This window comes from Hemibagrus wyckioides, linkage group LG03 (genome assembly GCF_019097595.1).
Source record: "Hemibagrus wyckioides isolate EC202008001 linkage group LG03, SWU_Hwy_1.0, whole genome shotgun sequence".
Taxonomy (NCBI): domain Eukaryota; kingdom Metazoa; phylum Chordata; class Actinopteri; order Siluriformes; family Bagridae; genus Hemibagrus; species Hemibagrus wyckioides.
In genome coordinates this window covers 8,801,933-8,820,000 of record NC_080712.1, presented here as the reverse complement: position 1 = coordinate 8,820,000, position 18,068 = coordinate 8,801,933, and the positions used below count along the sequence as shown (strand labels likewise).

Here is an 18,068-nt window from a genome sequence, read left to right as displayed (position 1 = left end):
GCGTTAATGAGTGAGTGAGTGATTGAGTGGGTCGGGTGAGTGAGTGCGTTAATGAGTGAGTGAGTGAGTGGGTCGGGTGAGTGAGTGCGTTAATGAGTGAGTGAGTGAGTGGGTCGGGTGAGTGAGTGATTGAGTGGGTCGGGTGAGTGAGTGTGTTAATGAGCGAGTGAGTGAGTGGGTCGGGTGAGTGAGTGGGTCGGGTGAGTGAGTGCGTTAATGAGTGAGTGAGTGGGTCGGGTGAGAGTGCATTAATGAGTGAGTGAGTGATTGAGTGGGTCGGGTGAGTGAGTGCGTTAATGAGTGAGTGAGTGGGTCAATGAGTGAGTGAGTGAGTGAGTGAGAGTGAGTGATTGAGTGGGTCGGGTGAATGAGTGAGTGAGTGGGTCGGGTGAGTGAGTGAGTGGGTCGGGTGAATGAGTGAGTGGGTCGGGTGAGTGAGTGAGTTAATGAGTGGGTCGAGTGAGTGAGTGGGTCAGGTGAATGAGTGAGTGAGTTAATGAGTGAGTGGGTCGGGTGAGTGAGTTAATGAGTGAGTGTGTGAGTGAGTGATTGAGTGGGTCGCGTGAGTGAGTGAGTGTGTGAGAGTGAGTGAGTGGGTCGGGTGAGTGAGTGAGTTAATGAGTGAGTGAGTGAGTTAATGAGTGAGTGAGTGGGTCGGGTGAGTGAGTGAGTTAATGAGTGAGTGAGTGGGTCGGGTGAGTGAGTGAGTTAATGAGTGAGTTAATGAGTGAGTGAGTGAGTGAGTGAGTGGGTCGGGTGAGTGAGTAATGAGTGAGTGTTTGAGAGTGAGTGAGTGAGTGAGTGGGTCGGGTGAGTGAGTGAGTGTGTGAGAGTGAGTGAGTTAATGAGTGAGTGAGTGGGTCGGGTGAGTGAGTAATGAGTGAGTGTTTGAGAGTGAGTGAGTGAGTTAATGAGTGAGTGAGTGAGAGTGGGTCGGGTGAATGAGTGAGTGAGTTAGTGAGTGAGTGAGTGGGTCGGGTGAGTGAGTGAGTGTGTGAGAGTGAGTGAGTTAATGAGTGAGTGAGTGTGTGAGAGTGAGTGAGTTAATGAGTGAGTGGGTCGGGTGAGTGAGTAATGAGTGAGTGTTTGAGAGTGAGTGAGTGAGTTAATGAGTGAGTGAGTGAGTGAGTGAGTGAGTGAGTGGGTCGGGTGAATGAGTGAGTGAGTTAATGAGTGAGTGAGTGAGTGAGTGAGTGAGTGAGTGAGTGGGTCGGGTGAGTGAGTGAGTGTTTGAGAGTGAGTGAGTGAGTTAATGAGTGAGTGAGTGAGTGGGTCGGGTGAGTGAGTAATGAGTGAGTGTTTGAGAGTGAGTGAGTGAGTGAGTGAGTGGGTCGGGTGAATGAGTGAGTGAGTTAATGAGTGAGTGGGTCGGGTGAGTGAGTAATGAGTGAGTGTTTGAGAGTGAGTGAGTGGGTCGGGTGAGTGAGTAATGAGTGAGTGTTTGAGAGTGAGTGAGTGGGTCGGGTGAGTGAGTAATGAGTGAGTGTTTGAGAGTGAGTGAGTGAGTTAATGAGTGAGTGAGTGGGTCGGGTGAATGAGTGAGTGAGTTAATGAGTGAGTGAGTGAGTGGGTCGGGTGAATGAGTGAGTGAGTTAATGAGTGAGTGAGTGAGTGGGTCGGGTGAATGAGTGAGTTAATGAGTGAGTGAGTGAGTTAATGAGTGAGTGAGTGAGTTAATGAGTGAGTGAGTGAGTGGGTCGGGTGAATGAGTGAGTGAGTTAATGAGTGAGTGAGAGTGAGTGAGTGAGTGGGTCGGGTGAATGAGTGAGTTAATGAGTGAGTGTGTGAGAGTGAGTGAGTGGGTCGGGTGAGTGAGTGAGTTAATGAGTGAGTGAGTGAGTTAATGAGTGAGTGAGTTAATGAGTGAGTGAGTGAGTGAGTGAGTGAGTGAGTGGGTCGGGTGAATGAGTGAGTGAGTTAATGAGTGAGTGGGTCGGGTGAATGAGTGAGTGAGTTAATGAGTGAGTGAGTGAGTGAGTGGGTCGGGTGAGTGAGTGAGTTAATGAGTGAGTGAGTGAGTGAGTGGGTCGGGTGTGTGAGAGTGAGTGAGTGAGTGAGTGTGTGAGTGAGTGAGTGAGTATGAGAGAGAGCAAGAGTGAGTGAGTAAGAGTGTGTGTATGTGAGTGAGACAATGAATGTGTAGAGGGTGAACGTGTGAGTAAGTGAGTGTGTGAGTTAGTCAGTGCGTGTGCATGAGAAAACGAGTATATGTGAGTGAGTGAGTCAGTGTGTGTGTGAGTTAGTGAGTGAGTCAGTAAGTGTGTGAGTGAGTGAGTGAATCAGTAAGTGTGTGTGTGTGTGTGAGCAAATCAGTAAGTGTGTTTGTGAGCGTATCAGTAAGTGCGTGTGTGAGTGAGTGAATCAGTAAGAGTGTGTGTGAGTGAATCAGTAAGAGTGTGTGTGAGTGAATCAGTAAGTGTGTGTGTGAGTGAGTGAATCAGTAAGTGTGTGTGTGAGTGAATCAGTAAGTGTGTGTGTGAGTGAATCAGTAAGTGTGTGTGTGAGTGAATCAGTAAGTGTGTGAGTGAATCAGTAAGTGTGTGTGTGAGTGAATCAGTAAGTGTGTGTGAGGGAGTGAATCAGTAAGTGTATGTGTGAGTGAATCAGTAAGTGTGTGTGAGTGTATCAGTAAGTGTGTGTGTGAATCAGTAAGTGTGTGAGTGAATCAGTAAGTGTGTGTGTGAGTTTATCAGTAAGTGTGTGTGTGAGTGAGTGAATCAGTGTGTGTGTGAGGGAGTGAATCAGTAAGTGTATGTGTGAGTGAATCAGTAAGTGTGAGTGTGAATCAGTAAGTGTATGTGTGAGCAAATCAGTAAGTGTGTGTGAGTGAGTGAATCAGTAAGTGTGTGTGTGAGTGAATCAGTAAGTGTGAGTGAGTGTATCAGTAAGTGTGTGTGAGTGTATCAGTAAGTGTGTGTGTGAATCAGTAAGTGTGTGTGTGAGTTTATCAGTGTGTGTGTGAGTTTATCAGTAAGTGTGTGAGGGAGTGAATCAGTAAGTGTATGTGTGAATGAATCAGTAAGTGTGTGTGAGTGAATCAGTAAGTGTGTGTGTGAGTGAGTGAGTGAATCAGTAAGTGTGTGTGTGTGTGAGTGAATCAGTAAGTGTGTGTGTGAGTGAGTGAATCAGTAAGTGTGTGTGTGAGCAAATCAGTAAGTGTGTGTGAGCGAATCAGTAAGTGCGTGTGTGAATCAGTAAGTGTGTGTGAGCAAATCAGTAAGTGTGTGTGAGCGAATCAGTAAGTGCGTGTGTGAATCAGTGTGTGTGTGTGTGAGTGAATCAGTAAGTGTGTGTGTGTGAGTGAATCAGTAAGTGTGTGTGTGAGTGAATCAGTAAGTGTGTGTGTGAATCAGTAAGTGTGTATGTGAGCGAATCAGTAAGTGTGTGTGTGAATCAGTAAGAGTGTGTGTGAGCGAATCAGTAAGTGTGTGTGTGAATCAGTAAGTGTGTATGTGAGTAAGTGGGTGAATCAGTAAGTGTGTGTGTGTGAGCAAATCAGTAAGTGTGTGTGTGAGCGTATCAGTAAGTGCGTTTGTGAGTGAGTGAATCAGTAAGAGTGTGTGTGAGTGAATCAGTAAGTGTGTCTGTGAGTGAGTGAATCAGTAAGTGTGTGTGTGAGTTTATCAGTAAGTGTGTGTGTGAGTGAGTGAATCAGTGTGTGTATGAGGGAGTGAATCAGTAAGTGTATGAGTGAGTGAATCAGTAAGTGTGTGTGAGTGAATCAGTAAGTGTGTGTGAGTGTATCAGTGTGTGTGTGAGCAAATCAGTGAGTGTGTGTGTGAGTGAGTGAATCAGTAAGTGTGTGTGTGAGTGAGTGTATCAGTAAGTGTGTGTGAGCAAATCAGTAAGTGTGTGTGTGAGTGAGTGAATCAGTGTGTGTGTGAGTGAGTGAATCAGTAAGTGTGTGTGTGAGTGAGTGAATCAGTAAGTGCGTGTGTGAATCAGTAAGTGTGTGTGTGAGTTTATCAGTAAGTGTGTGAGTGAATCAGTAAGTGTGTGAGTGAATCAGTAAGAGTGTGTGTGAGTGAATCAGTAAGTGTGTGTGTGAGTGAGTGAATCAGTAAGTGTGTGTGAGTGAGTGAATCAGTAAGTGTGTGTGTGAGTGAGTGTATCAGTAAGTGTGTGTGAGCAAATCAGTAAGTGTGTGTGTGAGTGAGTGAATCAGTAAGTGTGTGTGTGAGTGTATCAGTAAGTGTGTGTGAGTGAGTGTATCAGTAAGTGTGTGTGTGAGTGAGTGAATCAGTAAGTGTGTGTGTGAGTGAATCAGTAAGTGTGTGTGAGTGAATCAGTGTGTGTGTGAGTGAGTGTATCAGTAAGTGTGTGTGTGTGTGAGTGAATCAGTAAGTGTGTATGAGTGAATCAGTGTGTGTGTGAGTGAGTATCAGTAAGTGTGTGTGTGAGTGAATCAGTAAGTGTGTGTGAGTGAATCAGTAAGTGTGTGTGTGAGTGTATCAGTAAGTGTGTGTGAGTGAGTGAATCAGAAAGTGTGTGTGTGAGTGAGTGTATCAGTAAGTGTGTGTGTGAGCAAATCAGTAAGTGTGTGTGTGAGTGAGTGTATCAGTAAGTGTGTGTGTGAGTGAGTGAATCAGTAAGTGTGTGTGTGAGTGAATCAGTAAGTGTGTGTGTGAGTGAGTGAATCAGTAAGTGTGTGTGTGAGTGAGTGAATCAGAAAGTGTGTGTGTGAGTGAATCAGTAAGTGTGTGTGAGTGAATCAGTGTGTGAGTGAGTGTATCAGTAAGTGTGTGTGTGAGTGAGTGAATCAGTAAGTGTGTGTGTGAGTGAATCAGTAAGTGTGTGTGTGAGTGAATCAGTAAGTGTGTGTGAGTGAATCAGTGTGTGTGTGAGTGAGTGTATCAGTAAGTGTGTGTGTGAGTGAGTGAATCAGTAAGTGTGTGTGTGAGTGAATCAGTAAGTGTGTATGAGTGAATCAGTAAGTGTGTGTGTGAGTGTATCAGTAAGTGCGTGTGTGAGCGAATCAGTAAATGTGTGTGTGAGCGAATCAGTAAATGTGTGTGTGAGCGAATCAGTAAGTGTGTGTCTGAGCGAATGAGTAAATTTGTGTGTGAGCGAATCAGTAAGTGTGTGTATGAGCAAATCAGTAAGTGTGTGTGTGAGCGAATCAGTAAGTGTGTGTATGTGATTGAGTGAGCGTGTCTTTGTTTACTGTTCTTGTTCCCACTCACATATGAAAAGTCTGCCTGGTCGTGTTCTTGCATGTTATTAAATTTTATTAGATGTCCTGTCCTTTCTCTTCTTTCCCTCCTGCTCTGTATCCTCATCAGCATGGCATAGGTGAACTCAAATAAATAAAAAAACAAACACAACTTTATCATTTGCAGTTCATTCCGTTTCAGCCTTGGAGTGCAGTCGGCGTGTGGGCTGGGTAATCCCGTAATTTGATGCTATAAGAGATTTTCCTCCGGGGCTCAGGAGGATCGGTATGTGAAGCCGAACAGTTGTTTTGCCTTCCTGCCTGAGTTGTTACCATGACACTGCCATGTTGATTGGGTTTCTGGCAGCAGTGTTTGTGGAACGTGATGAGTGACGTGCATGGTGCGGGATTGTTATTTTACAGTAAGCCTGTCAGGCAGTCTGTGTGGTTCAGGGTGTTTTCTTTTCACACTAATGCGCAGCTCTGAAAAACTCAACTTGTTGAGTGCTCCTGTACTGCTGAGTGACAGCTACAGAATTTCTTCTTTTTAAATGTTTAAGGTGTTTGGTGTTGTGTGTCTCCGACCATGAAGAACTTCACTCAGAAACTCTCTTCCTGCTAATACTGAAGGAATGCTAACAGGAGACATAAAGATTGATGCCTTGATAGTGTACATACTTTATTAATCCTGTTAGCAAAATCCGCTCATCATACAGAGTGTTACACGTAAACACAAGACAATTCTTGCTTACAAGGGTCTGGAGAAGCATCTGATATGATTGAATATTGATAACAAATACTGTTAATTAAATGCTAGAAGACGTATTGATTAACGAATTTTGACTGACTCCAAAGATTCTGAACAGATGAGATTTTTATTTTGAACATGAATTTATTACCATATTCATGTTACGTAATATTCAAAGATACGTAATTCTCTGTTGATTTCTGTTGTTTGGTATGTATGTATGTATGTATTTATTTATTTATACATACATACATACATACATACATACATACATACATACATACATACTTTATATGTCTTTACAAGTCTTTATACAGCTATTTATTTTTGTTTTTTAAAAATATTTTATTTATTTATTTATTTATTCGTTTATTTATTTATTTATTTATTAAATATGTTGGAGGTTCAGCAACCAGAAACCTTTACCTAATGTCTCCAGCCCCATAGCTGGTTTCTGACCTGATGAACTTCCTTCAGCTTAATAATGAATATAAATGCAGGTCATTTTGTCTTGAGAAGCCGCTCTAGTTTATGCTTAAAAAACTACAGCCAGTTTTCCTTTTATACCTTTTTTGCTTCTGCTACTGGAATTTTCCCCCATGTACATTGTTTGATCTGCTGAAATACTGTATTAATAAGTATATGAATACATTCTGCATCCAGACTACCGTCCACCAGTTGATGACCCCTGGTATAAAGGGTCACAGTAGTTATATGTGTGCATATATCATAAGTAGTGGCTTCATGCATACTTAAGCTCTTGAGCTTCTTATTGTTTTATTTAGTGTTCTTTTCTTATGACCTTACACTGCAGCTGTTCCTTGCTTCTCTTTAATATCTCCCATTGCAATTAATGTGCATTGTAATCATTTGTTAATAATGTAGTTAATGATTAGAATAATTTCATTATTTTTTTTCTCCATAATCCTGGCTCAGTACAGTCTAGATATAAAACAACATATCATTGCATTATAAATGATTGCTTTTAATTGTGACTGTACTGTCTGGTGGGAAAAATAACACTTACAGTACCATGAGGAGATGCTGCCAAAAAAATAAGTGACAAGTAGAAATATATGTGTAACACTTTAATAATAATAAAGTGCTAATAAGCAGCACAATGTTGCCAAATAGCTGCAGTTTCCAACATACCTATTCACTCATATTTCCTGATTTCATGAGTAATATGTAAGCCGTCTCTATAGTGCAGTTTTGCCAGATAAAATAAACGAAATATAAGAACTATAATATATAAGAAATAAAATTAGTTAGTTATGTGGAGGTTGGGTTTTATTTATTTATTTATTTTTATTTTTATTTTATATATAGTTGTTCATTTTTTGTATTTATTTTCTATATATTTTTTAAATGAATAAATAAATTCATTTATTTATTTATATATTTATTTATAAATTTATTTTAAATATTTTTTTTCTAATTAATTATATTTTAAGTATGCATTTTTACTAATAGTTAACTCAAGTTTGCAAGGTTCTACAAGATAGAGGTGCAAGAGATAGAAGCTCAGGTGGCTTTTAGTTACATAGAACCATTAAGGATATCCCTAGAGAGACAAAATAATTAGCCTTTTAAACGTCTTGGTTTAAGGTTGTTGTTTTTTTTTTTTTGGTTTAAGCATGTGTATTGTTTAGGAAGATGCATGTGAAGGACAGGAGATTGATTGTATTTGTTCGAGGTGTTAAAGTGGGTTCGGTTTGAATGATCAACATAGTGCAAAGTGGGGTTGAAGGTGGAGATGCTCAGAGCAAGGGAATGAATCGTGATGATTTAGTTGTTTTTGTGTCTCTATGAATTTTTGGGAAGCCTTTTTAAAAATAAATAAATAAAAAATTGTATAACCTGGTATCTGATGATAGATGGTTCCGGTTATAAACATAACGTCTCTGTTATTCCCCCATTTGATTATTTTCACTATTTCCTTTTATTCACTCACTTAAATTCAAGTTTGGCTCAGTACATGAAACCTACTTCATAATCTTTCCTTAACTTTCTTTATTTTTTTTTAATACCCTGTTTCTCACTTCGTTTAGAAAAACTTCAATTTACACCTAACTTTGTAGATGTGTCATTAACCCTCCTTTTCTTTCCTTCTCTTCACAGTAAGAAATTTGCAGACACGTTGACATGTAAGGTAAGTGTGAAGGTGTTAGACATTCCTTCATTCTTCATCATTCTTACCTGCGTCTAGGTGATGTCTCTCTCTGTCCCGTTGGTTCATTCTGTCTTAACACTCTACATTGCTGTAAAGGCTGTCATCTCTGTAGCAACCTTCATTTTATTCCAGCATGTAGAAGTCGGAAACCTATTGCAGAGTGAATAAGACAGTGAAATCCATCCACATGGTAGCAGATCTGTGCTGGATAAACTGAGTGTCTCAAGAGATTAGTGTCCTCCTGCTGTGGGCTTTGAACAGCTCATTACAGCTTCTATAAACTCTTTACAGCTAACTCACATCAGTTTATTAGTCTTGTTCTTGGATTCCTTTTTGTTTGCAGTAGACTACTGTTCAAATAGCTCTTGAATGTTCCTTTGCACGTTGGTATTCCCATGAATGTTGGTGTTCTTGTGTTCCTCATCTAGCGGTTGTAGTTCTCCCACTCTTCTATCTTGCTTCACTTTTACGAGGCACTTAAAGTGGGCATGTGAGTGATGGATTGAACATAATCTACAGGATCTACTGAGATTGCTTTTGCTCCAGCATCCTACAATGTCCCAACAGATGCAGATCATTTATTTAGAAAATAAATGGCAACCTTTTTTTTAAACTGGTCAGCTTTACTTTTCTCCCTGGTTAATGACCTCCAACAAGTCCAAACTTGATCCTGGAGATCTATCACCATGAAGATTGTAGGTCTACCCATTCACTTCCAGAGTTTAGATCCCACCTCGCTTGTGAAGATCTGCCACAGAGTTTAGGTGTAATCCTTTACCTGAACTACCAACCCCCAAGATGTTAGGGCAGGTGTTACTCTGACTCTCTGTGACCATGCAGCATTTACTTTCTAACTTTCTCATGGTGATCTACCCTCCACAGAGTTACAACACTAATCAGCATGGTTTTGGGTTCCTGTACCACCTGCACAGTTTAGGTAGAATTTTGCTCTTGTAGATCTACCACCATGTCAAATTTAGTCCTCACCCTCCTACTGGAGATGTTCCACCCTGTAGAATCAAACTTTTCTCCTGGTGATTTATTATACAGCAGAGTTTAGGTTCAACCTAATCATGGGGATCTACCTCCATGAAGAGTTTAGTTCCAACCTTGTGTCTGAATATCTGCCACTCTAAAGAGTTTGGGTGTAACCCTTTTCACAATTCTGCTCCGACAGTCTGTGACCCTGCACTGTTTACATTGCACCTTTCTCCTGGAGTATGGTCATCTTGCAAAATTGATGTCTTACCTTTATCCTGTGATCTACCACCCCCCAACCCTGTGAGTTTCAGTTAAATTTTTTAGAGCTCTATAGGCAGTACTTTCCTCACCATGTTAAATTTATACCAAACCCTGCTGCTGGAGATGTACCACCCTGTAGCATTGAACCTTTCACCTGGAGGTTTATTATGGGGCAGAGTTTATGGTCAGCCCAGATCTCTAAAACCTGCCAACCAACCAACAGAATTTAGGTTCATCCTGTTTCCAGGAGATTTACTAACATGAAGGGTTTAAGTTAATCCATAATTGTTCATATTTACCACCGTGCAGGGTGTAGGTCCTTCATATCTCCTGGAGATATGCTTCTTGACAGAAGGAGTTGAGGTCCAACCTCCATTTTGAAGTGTTTATTCTAACCTTGCTCCTGGATTTCTAATATCCTGGAAGCTTCTACTATTTATCTTAAGATTGACATTTCTGTGGTATAGATTTACTTGCAGGTGAGTTCTAGTTGAAACTGTTTCTTAGAAAAATGCAAGTCAAACACTGTTCTTGGAGATCCTGTCATCCTGTAGACGTCAGCACTGGCCCTGTTTCTGGAAATCTTTCTAGATATTTACTGTCTGTTATATTTATGTTCAAACCTACTGCTTGGAAATCTCTCAGCCTGTAGAGTTTCAGAGTTTCAGCCCTAACGCTGGACATCTGCTATTCTTCAGGGTCTTTTTTTTTTCTTCAGTCTGCTTGAATTTTGCTCCATCTCTGCTTCTGAAGGTCTAGAGTGTTACAGAACATATTTGCAAACCCTGTTATGCACAAAACAAAACATTTTTCAATTCAGTCTTGTTTTCATAAGCTATATTTTGTACAATGGAAACTACAATTTGTGCTCAAACAAGGCTTCTGGGGCTGTTTGATTCATGCTGAAAACAAAATGTACAACGTTTGTTTTAGCTGTGAACACAATTACGACCTAAGATTAGTGGTGATTCTGTTTGACTAGGCAATTGCACTCCATTTTCTAGAATTCCCAATGACAGACTTAATCATTTCTCAGTTTCAGAAGATCTTCAGATGAATGTTTATAATATTTGATTTGACTCCAGAACAAATCATCAACCGCTAAAGGCTTTTTCATTATATCAGTCTTAAAAGCCTTTACTCTCCGCAAACTGAAATTAGGATCGAATGTGTCTGCAGTGCATCTTTGGAACACAATGTGCTGCTGTCAGTTCTGGGCTGATTATGGCGTTGGAAGCGGTTGTGACGAATGGCATATTTGTGTAATATGAAGCGCATGGTGTGAAGTATTATACATGTCTGCAATTTAAATTGCCTGTAATTTAGTCGCACATTCATTCCTGATCAGTGGAAATGAAGGATAAAAATACCAGTGCCCCCAACACCCTCATCCCCTTTGCATTTTTTATAAATTTTCACAACTGACCTCCTGGTCACCTCTTTAATGCACCCATGCCTGTTAAAACATTTATTACTGTTAAGATTATCCATGCAATCTCCGTAAACACACATTAGCAATAGAATAGGTCATACTTCAGTGACTTTAAATGTAGCACTGTCATAAGACACCACAAGTCAGTTCCTGAACTTTCTGCCCTGCTAGATTTGCCCCAGTTAGATGTAAAGTGTTATTATTGTGAAATGGAAGCATAAAGGATCAACCACAAAGCAGGAGACCACACAAATTCACAGAGCGGAGCTAATGTGCTGAAGTGTGTAGCATCTAAAAATCACCCTTTCTGTGTTAGATCAGTCACTACAGACTGCCTCTGGAAGCAACATCAGCAAAAAAACTATATGAGGTTTCCATGTCAGGGTACAGGTGCACACATAGCCTAATAAGAAGTGGACTTTGTCACGTATGCATTACATCATAGTGAAATTATTTTCTTCACATATCCCAGCTTGTTAGGAAGTTGGAGTCAGATCATGTTATGGTGGCCCTGGAGCAGAGATGGTTAAGCCCAAAAGTGGTGCCTGACCTGTTGAGTAACCAAAAGCCTCTACTACCCTATGACCACTACGCACAATAATAATTTTAGCAACAGTGCTGTAAAGGATGTTGCCACCGGAATCTAGAGCAGTGGCTACGTGTTCTCTGGTTTAATGAATCACTTCACTATCTGGCACTATCTGATGGATGAATAAGGGTTTGGCAGATGCCAGGAGAACACAATCAACCAGAATGTATAGTGCCAACTGTAGAGTTTGGTGTAAGAATCTTAATGATTATTATCCTAGCACTGTTTTTCAGGGTTTGGGCTACAAATTTTGGCATGTGCATGCGAAAATAGGAAGGTGGTAGTTCAAGTGGTTAAGGCTCTGGGTTGTCGATCAGAAGACCGCCAAGCTGCCACCATTGGGCCTTTGAGCAAGGCCCTCAACCCCCCCCTGCTCCAGGGGTACTGCATCATGGCTGACCCTGCGCTCTTCCCCAACCCCAAGGATGGGATATGCGAAGAAAGAATTTCACTGTGCAGTAATGTATATGTGACAAATAAAGGTTACTTAACCTACATCATACAAAGACATTTGATATAGGCTTCCAGCTTTGTTGCAACAGTTTGGAGAACTTCCTGTTCACTGAGACAATCCCAATGCTCCTGGGCACAAAACAAGGTCCATGATGATATGCTTTGAGCAACTCCAGAGACCTGCACAGAGCTGTGACTTTAACCTTGCTGAACTCTTTTGGGATGATGGAACACACACACACACACAAAGAATCTTGAAATTATAATCTTGGAGTCTCGGTTATAGTAGCCAAAGGGGTGCCAACTCTGTGTTAATAAATGTTAAATATATTTACTATATTAGGCTTTGGTTGAGATAAATATGAGATTTTTTTTTTCTAGGGTTGAGTATCAAAATTTAGTTCTCAAAAGATGCCAGAACCTTCAAAAATTGGCAGCGGTTTCGACAGAATGTGCATCGCAAACTAACTGAGGTTCTTGGATTACTACCCACCAGATGAAAGCTCCCAACACGGGAGATAAAAGTGCACAAACATGTCAAAGCTGAAGAACGCTTGAATCTGGCTCGACTTTTCCTAACCACATCAAAATGAGTCAGATATTTAAACTAGTAATTGGAAAGTCTGGTAATAAATAAACCCCACTGAAATGTGCAATAACACAACAGATTAATCTGTTAAAAAAAAAAACTGCAGCTCTGTCTGCATGGGAAACAGCACACACTCACTTTCCCTAGAGAAGCTTACCACCATCCTGAATAAAACACACCCTAAAGTGAAAAATAGGAATTTGTGGTGAGGCAGATTTAGTTTATATAAAAATATTGTGTTGCTCGACAAAAAACTGAGATTTCATTGCTTATACTGAACTTAAACAAGACTCTAATGGCTAGATTGATGTAGAGTGAGTGAGTGATCAATTCATGTAGTATTAATGTAAACCAGTTACATTGTGAAATCTCACAAGGATGTTGGCATAGATAGATAGATAGATAGATAGATAGATAGATAGATAGATAGATAGATAGATAGATAGATAGATAGATAGATAGATAGATAGATAGATAGACAGACAGACAGACAGACAGACAGACAGGTAGGTAGATTCTTTCTTTCTTTCTTTCTTCCTTCTTCTTCCTCCCTCCCTCCCTCCCTCCATTTATGTGCTCCCTCCCTCCTTCTCAAAAGGGAAATTTGGTAGAATAGCACAGTGGTAATGTGTCTGTTGTGTAACACCAGTGTTGTGAGGACGACTCCCAGCTTAGGCGTGAGCTCAGGGTTTGATTTTATTCAGGACTTTCAAAATACACACTCAAATCATGTTGCATATATGAAAACGAATTGTGTTAACGGTACTCACGTTATCAATCACATGGAACTGATGTATACATTTGAATTAAATCAATTCAATGAGTTCTTTCAATGTAGATGTGACATTTAGGAGTTTAATCACCTTTACACATTCCTTATATGCTGTTACTTTAGTGTGGGGGGGGCACCCAGGTATATCTTTTATGTGATTCAGGGACCTGGGGTATGTTGTTTGTAGCTTTGTAGCTGAATGTGACAGAATATCTTCCTTTTGTTCAGGAGCACATGATCCTGTGCAGGTTTGCTGACCAGACAGCTGTCCAGCTTCCCACTGAGCGTCGCTTAACCGGTGAGTTTCCCTTGTTTTAACGGGGGGCAAAATCCATTAAGACTCACAAACACCTGTAATATTATAAATCAGAAAATCATATGGCAACAGCGCGTAGATCCGTAAGATCATGGATGTTTACAGAGTGAGAGTTTTTTGTTCACGTCAAGCATCGTTTCAGAAACTACTGATATCCCGGGATACTTACACACGACAGTCCCTAAAGTTGATACGGAATTGTTGATACGGAAAACATCTCATGAGTGGCAGAGGAGAATGAACAGACTAGTTTGAGCTGACAAGGAAGCTAGAGTAACTCTAGCCACTCTAGAGTAAAATAGTCACTCTTTACAGCTGTGCTGAGCAAAAAAGCATCTCAAAAGGACATATTTTGGGCAGAAAGACACATGGGGTTCTACTCCTGTCAACTAAAGAGATGAAGGAAGTGGTAGTACAGCAGTTTGAGTCTGAGCATGAGTCTGAATCCAAGGTCCTGGACCCTTAAGCAAGGCCCTTAACCTTCATTTGCTAAGTTGTTTTTAAAATATTGATAAATGTAAGTTGCTGAGGATAAGGGTGTCTGGCAAAGTCCATAAATGGAAATGGAAATCTTAAGCTGCTGCAGGAACAGGATGTCCAAAACTGGACCAGGTGATTTAAATTCCAGCTTTTGGCTGACAGGAGAGAAGCCTGGTGTGGTCTCCTGCTGCTGTAGCCTGTTCGCCTCAAATTTCAACCCTTCAGAGATATTTCTCTGCTTTCTATACACCGACCAGGCATAACATTATGACCACCTGCCTAATATTGTGTTGGTCCCCTTTTTGCTGCCAAAACAGCCCTGACCCATCATGCACTGTGTATTCTGGCACTGTATATTCTGTGTATAAACAGCATTTACATGTATCAGTGAGCCTTGGTTACCCATGACCCTGTCGCCGGTTCACCACTGTTCCTTTCATGGACCACTTTTGATAGATACTGACCACTGCAGACCAGGAACATCCCACAAGAGCTGCAGTTTTGGAGATGCTCTGATCCAGTGGTCTAGCCATCACAATTTGGCCCTTCCTCAAACTCGCTCAAATCCTTACCCTTGTCCATTTTTCCTGCTTCTAACACATCAACTTTGAGGACAATATGTTCACTTGCTGCCTAATATATCCCACCCACTAACAGGTGTCATGATGAGGAGATCATCAGTGTTATTCACTTCACCTGGCACTGCTCATAATGTTATGCCTGATTAGTGTATATTCCATATTACACATTTCACAAAGCCAAAAACAAAGAGTTTTTCCTCTGAAAATCAAAATATTTCTAAGTATATCCATGACAGGATAATTATAAACAATATAAAGGTTTGTCTCTGACTTAACTTTTCTCTCTACAGAACAACCTGCATAAGCGCATTGTAATTAAAGTAAACACGCTTACCCCACCAAGTTAAATTAGTTTTTCAGGGAATTTCTTTCCAACCTGAGTTTCAATCCAATATAAATGGAGTGTGTGAATATTGGTGAAGTGCAGATCAAGCCAGAGCGAGGCAGCATCACTTAGTCTCCCACTGTGACGGCTCTCCATCACGCTGCGCTGCTGCCTCATTGCGCTGAAGAGCTCTCGTTCAGATTGGATGATCCGTCATTCCTGCCTGCCATGCTCATCCCCATGCAGCTGCCCAGAATGATACACTGTCCTCCTTTTTCACACATGTACACACACACACACACACACATATATATATATATATATATATATATATATATATATATATATATATATATATATATATATATATATATATATATATATATATATATATATATACATACACAGAGCATCATACTGACTGAGAAGGTTAATGCTACAAGATATAACCTATAAAATGCTTCAACATGTCCAGTGTTGCTCCGCAGGCTGCACTTTTTACTGCAATGACATAAAACTGTGAATTTATACATCATCTTTTGCACATTATGGACAATATTTTAGATCTTTTTTTTTTTATAACAGTTATTTTTATGCACCGTCTAAGAAGGAGGTTTTCATTTCACTGCAAGCTATATACAGTATATAACTGTATATGTGACAAATAAAATCTTTAAAATCTAAAAAGACTCGATATTTAAGATTAGATGCTACCTTCTGAAGCAAGAATTATTTTTTTAACCACTTTTTATAGTAATACAGGAGACACCTGACAAGTAGAAGAAGGAAAAAAAACAATTCACTGAAGAGGAAAAGACATGGCATGTGAAAATTTGCTTCTGGTAGTGGGCATTTGCTATGCACCGACTTTGTCATGCGGTGACCACTGACCTGGAAATTCATGAGAATTCATGAGCTTCTGTCTTATGCACCAATAGAAATCTTATTATATCACCCTCACTGTTGCTTGATGCACACGGAAATATGCCTTCTTGTGCTTGAGGCAAAAAATGCTAGGATTTTCATGTTAGCAATGTTGCCACCTCTGTAAATTGTAGTGTTTTTAATTATTATTCCATGTTGGGATGATTAGTAACAGGTTAATATCATGATTAACAACCAATGCTTAGAAAAAAAACAGTAATCACAAGAAAATTGGACATAATAGTCACATTAGAATTAACATGTTACACATAGAGTCAGGGTTAGTGGACACTTTTAGTCTTGCTTATGACTTTGTGCCTTTATAAAAATGTTCATTTATTTAATTATTCAATATTTATTTATTTATGTATTTATTTATTTGTGTATTTATTTATTTGTGTATTTTTATTTATTTATTTATTTATTTTTATTTTTTTTGTTGTTGTTGTTCACCCTTCCATTCCATCCATTTAAGCATTCACTCATCCATTCATACATTTATTCATTCATTTGTTCGTGCTTTTATTCATTTTCAGTAACCGCTATATATCCTGGTTATCCTATCCCAGGGTGCAGGTGGGTGCAAGCAATAGGTGCAAGGCAGAAATACACCCTGGATCAGATGCTAGTCCACCACAGGGAACTACACACACACATACACACACACCCCTAAGATCAATTTAGTGTAGCCAATCCACAGGAAACCCACAGGGACACATCAAAGAAATTCACAGAAACTCAACAACTCGCACCTTAAGTAACTTAACGTCTGGATCGAACTGGAAACCCTGGAGCTGAATGTATTCATTTATTTATTCATCGTTAAGCAAACACAGTGCAGAAAGTTCCATCTCAATACTGTGCGAAATATACTGTCTTTGCTTATGGATGAAATGATGGGAAATGAGAGTTTTATTGTTCTTCAGCAGAAAAATGCACTGGCAGTTCAAGAAAACTCACGTTAATAAAAGTTTACTGAGAACCAGTGACCTCTCACATTCTCCGTCGCAAAACTTTTTTTCGTGAGGTTTAGAAAAATAATACCACATAATATATTTCAGAATATAGCCTAGATGAAAAGAATGAGAAAATGATGAAAACTAGAAGAATAATATGACAAACATGATTAACTATAGGTGCAAAGCAGGCGCTGCAGTTCCCTTCAGAGAAAACGAATATTTTTCACGTGTTTCTGTCCTCCCCCAGAGTGTCTTTCCTAGCCTTGAAACTAACCTACTTTTTTTTTTTTTTTAATACTTCCAGGATTTTTATATTACTGTATCCTATTATATATAAAGGCCCACTTGTGATTCAAACAAGCTTCAAATGTATGAGAATACATAACGAACTGGTGGAGCTGAGCTGAAGCACCCACTGTGACTGATATATGTGTGTAAATGAGTGTGTGTGTGTGTGGGAGTTACAAAATGTTGGATGTAGCCAATCTATTAGCATAACTTCATTTTCTATAGTGAAGTGAAAGTGTTGTTCCTTATAAAGCCAGCAGCTTCTAAGTAAATGCACTGGTTTATTGAGTAGTGGAGACAAACACGACATCCTTTCATTCGCTAAAGTGTTTTTAAACTAATGGATGAATTCTGAGAAGATTTCAGACCCTTTAAATCATGCTTTCAAAGAAATATTGAGTGAGAGATGGAGTGATTTCTCCTCAGATAAGGCTGCAGCAAAAAAAAAAAAAAAAATTGTATTCGAACAAAACAGCATAAAACAGTTATATATTCATATAGCAGTACTAATAAAATGGATTGCATAACACCTGGTTCATTACAGGGTCCAGTTTACGATTCTGTTTGTTTTTAAAGCCCTTAATGGACTTCCTTCAGCACTAATAGTGTTTGTTGAGCCTCAGAAAAACATGTATTGAGTGGCAGTTCTGCCTTGTTGATACAGGGCTTCATTTGCCCTGTTTATTTTTAATCCCAATTTTCACCTGTCCAGTTTCAGTCAATTGGTTTTAACTTTAGATTTAGATTCTTGTTTTTTTTTCATGATATGAGAAGAAACTGATGTAGTTTTCCACTATTGTAACACGTCGAGGTTCAACATGCTGTGCATTTTGAGCTGCTTTTCGGCTCATCACTGCTGTAAAGAGTGGTTATTCACGCTACTGCAGCCTTCCTGTCAGCTCTGTGTATCAGACTGGTCATTGTTCCAGACATTTCCTGCCAATGGATCACTAGACCTCTTTATTTCTCCTCACATCCTTCCGTTTAAACTGTTGTGTGATAATTACATGAATTAGAAGCGTTTTTATACACGTTTTCTTCCATT

The 18,068-nt window shown here is 39.7% G+C and overlaps 1 protein-coding gene across 1 annotated transcript in view; it reads left to right on the top strand.

The window, feature by feature from the left end:
- gstcd (glutathione S-transferase, C-terminal domain containing) overlaps positions 1-18,068 on the top strand; it is a 133,468-nt gene that overhangs the window by 113,914 nt on the left and 1,486 nt on the right. The window contains exons 10-11 of the mRNA XM_058385913.1: positions 8,022-8,052; positions 13,379-13,448. Coding sequence (XP_058241896.1) covers positions 8,022-8,052; positions 13,379-13,448 — 101 coding nt within the window. The remainder of the gene's footprint in view (positions 1-8,021; positions 8,053-13,378; positions 13,449-18,068) is intronic.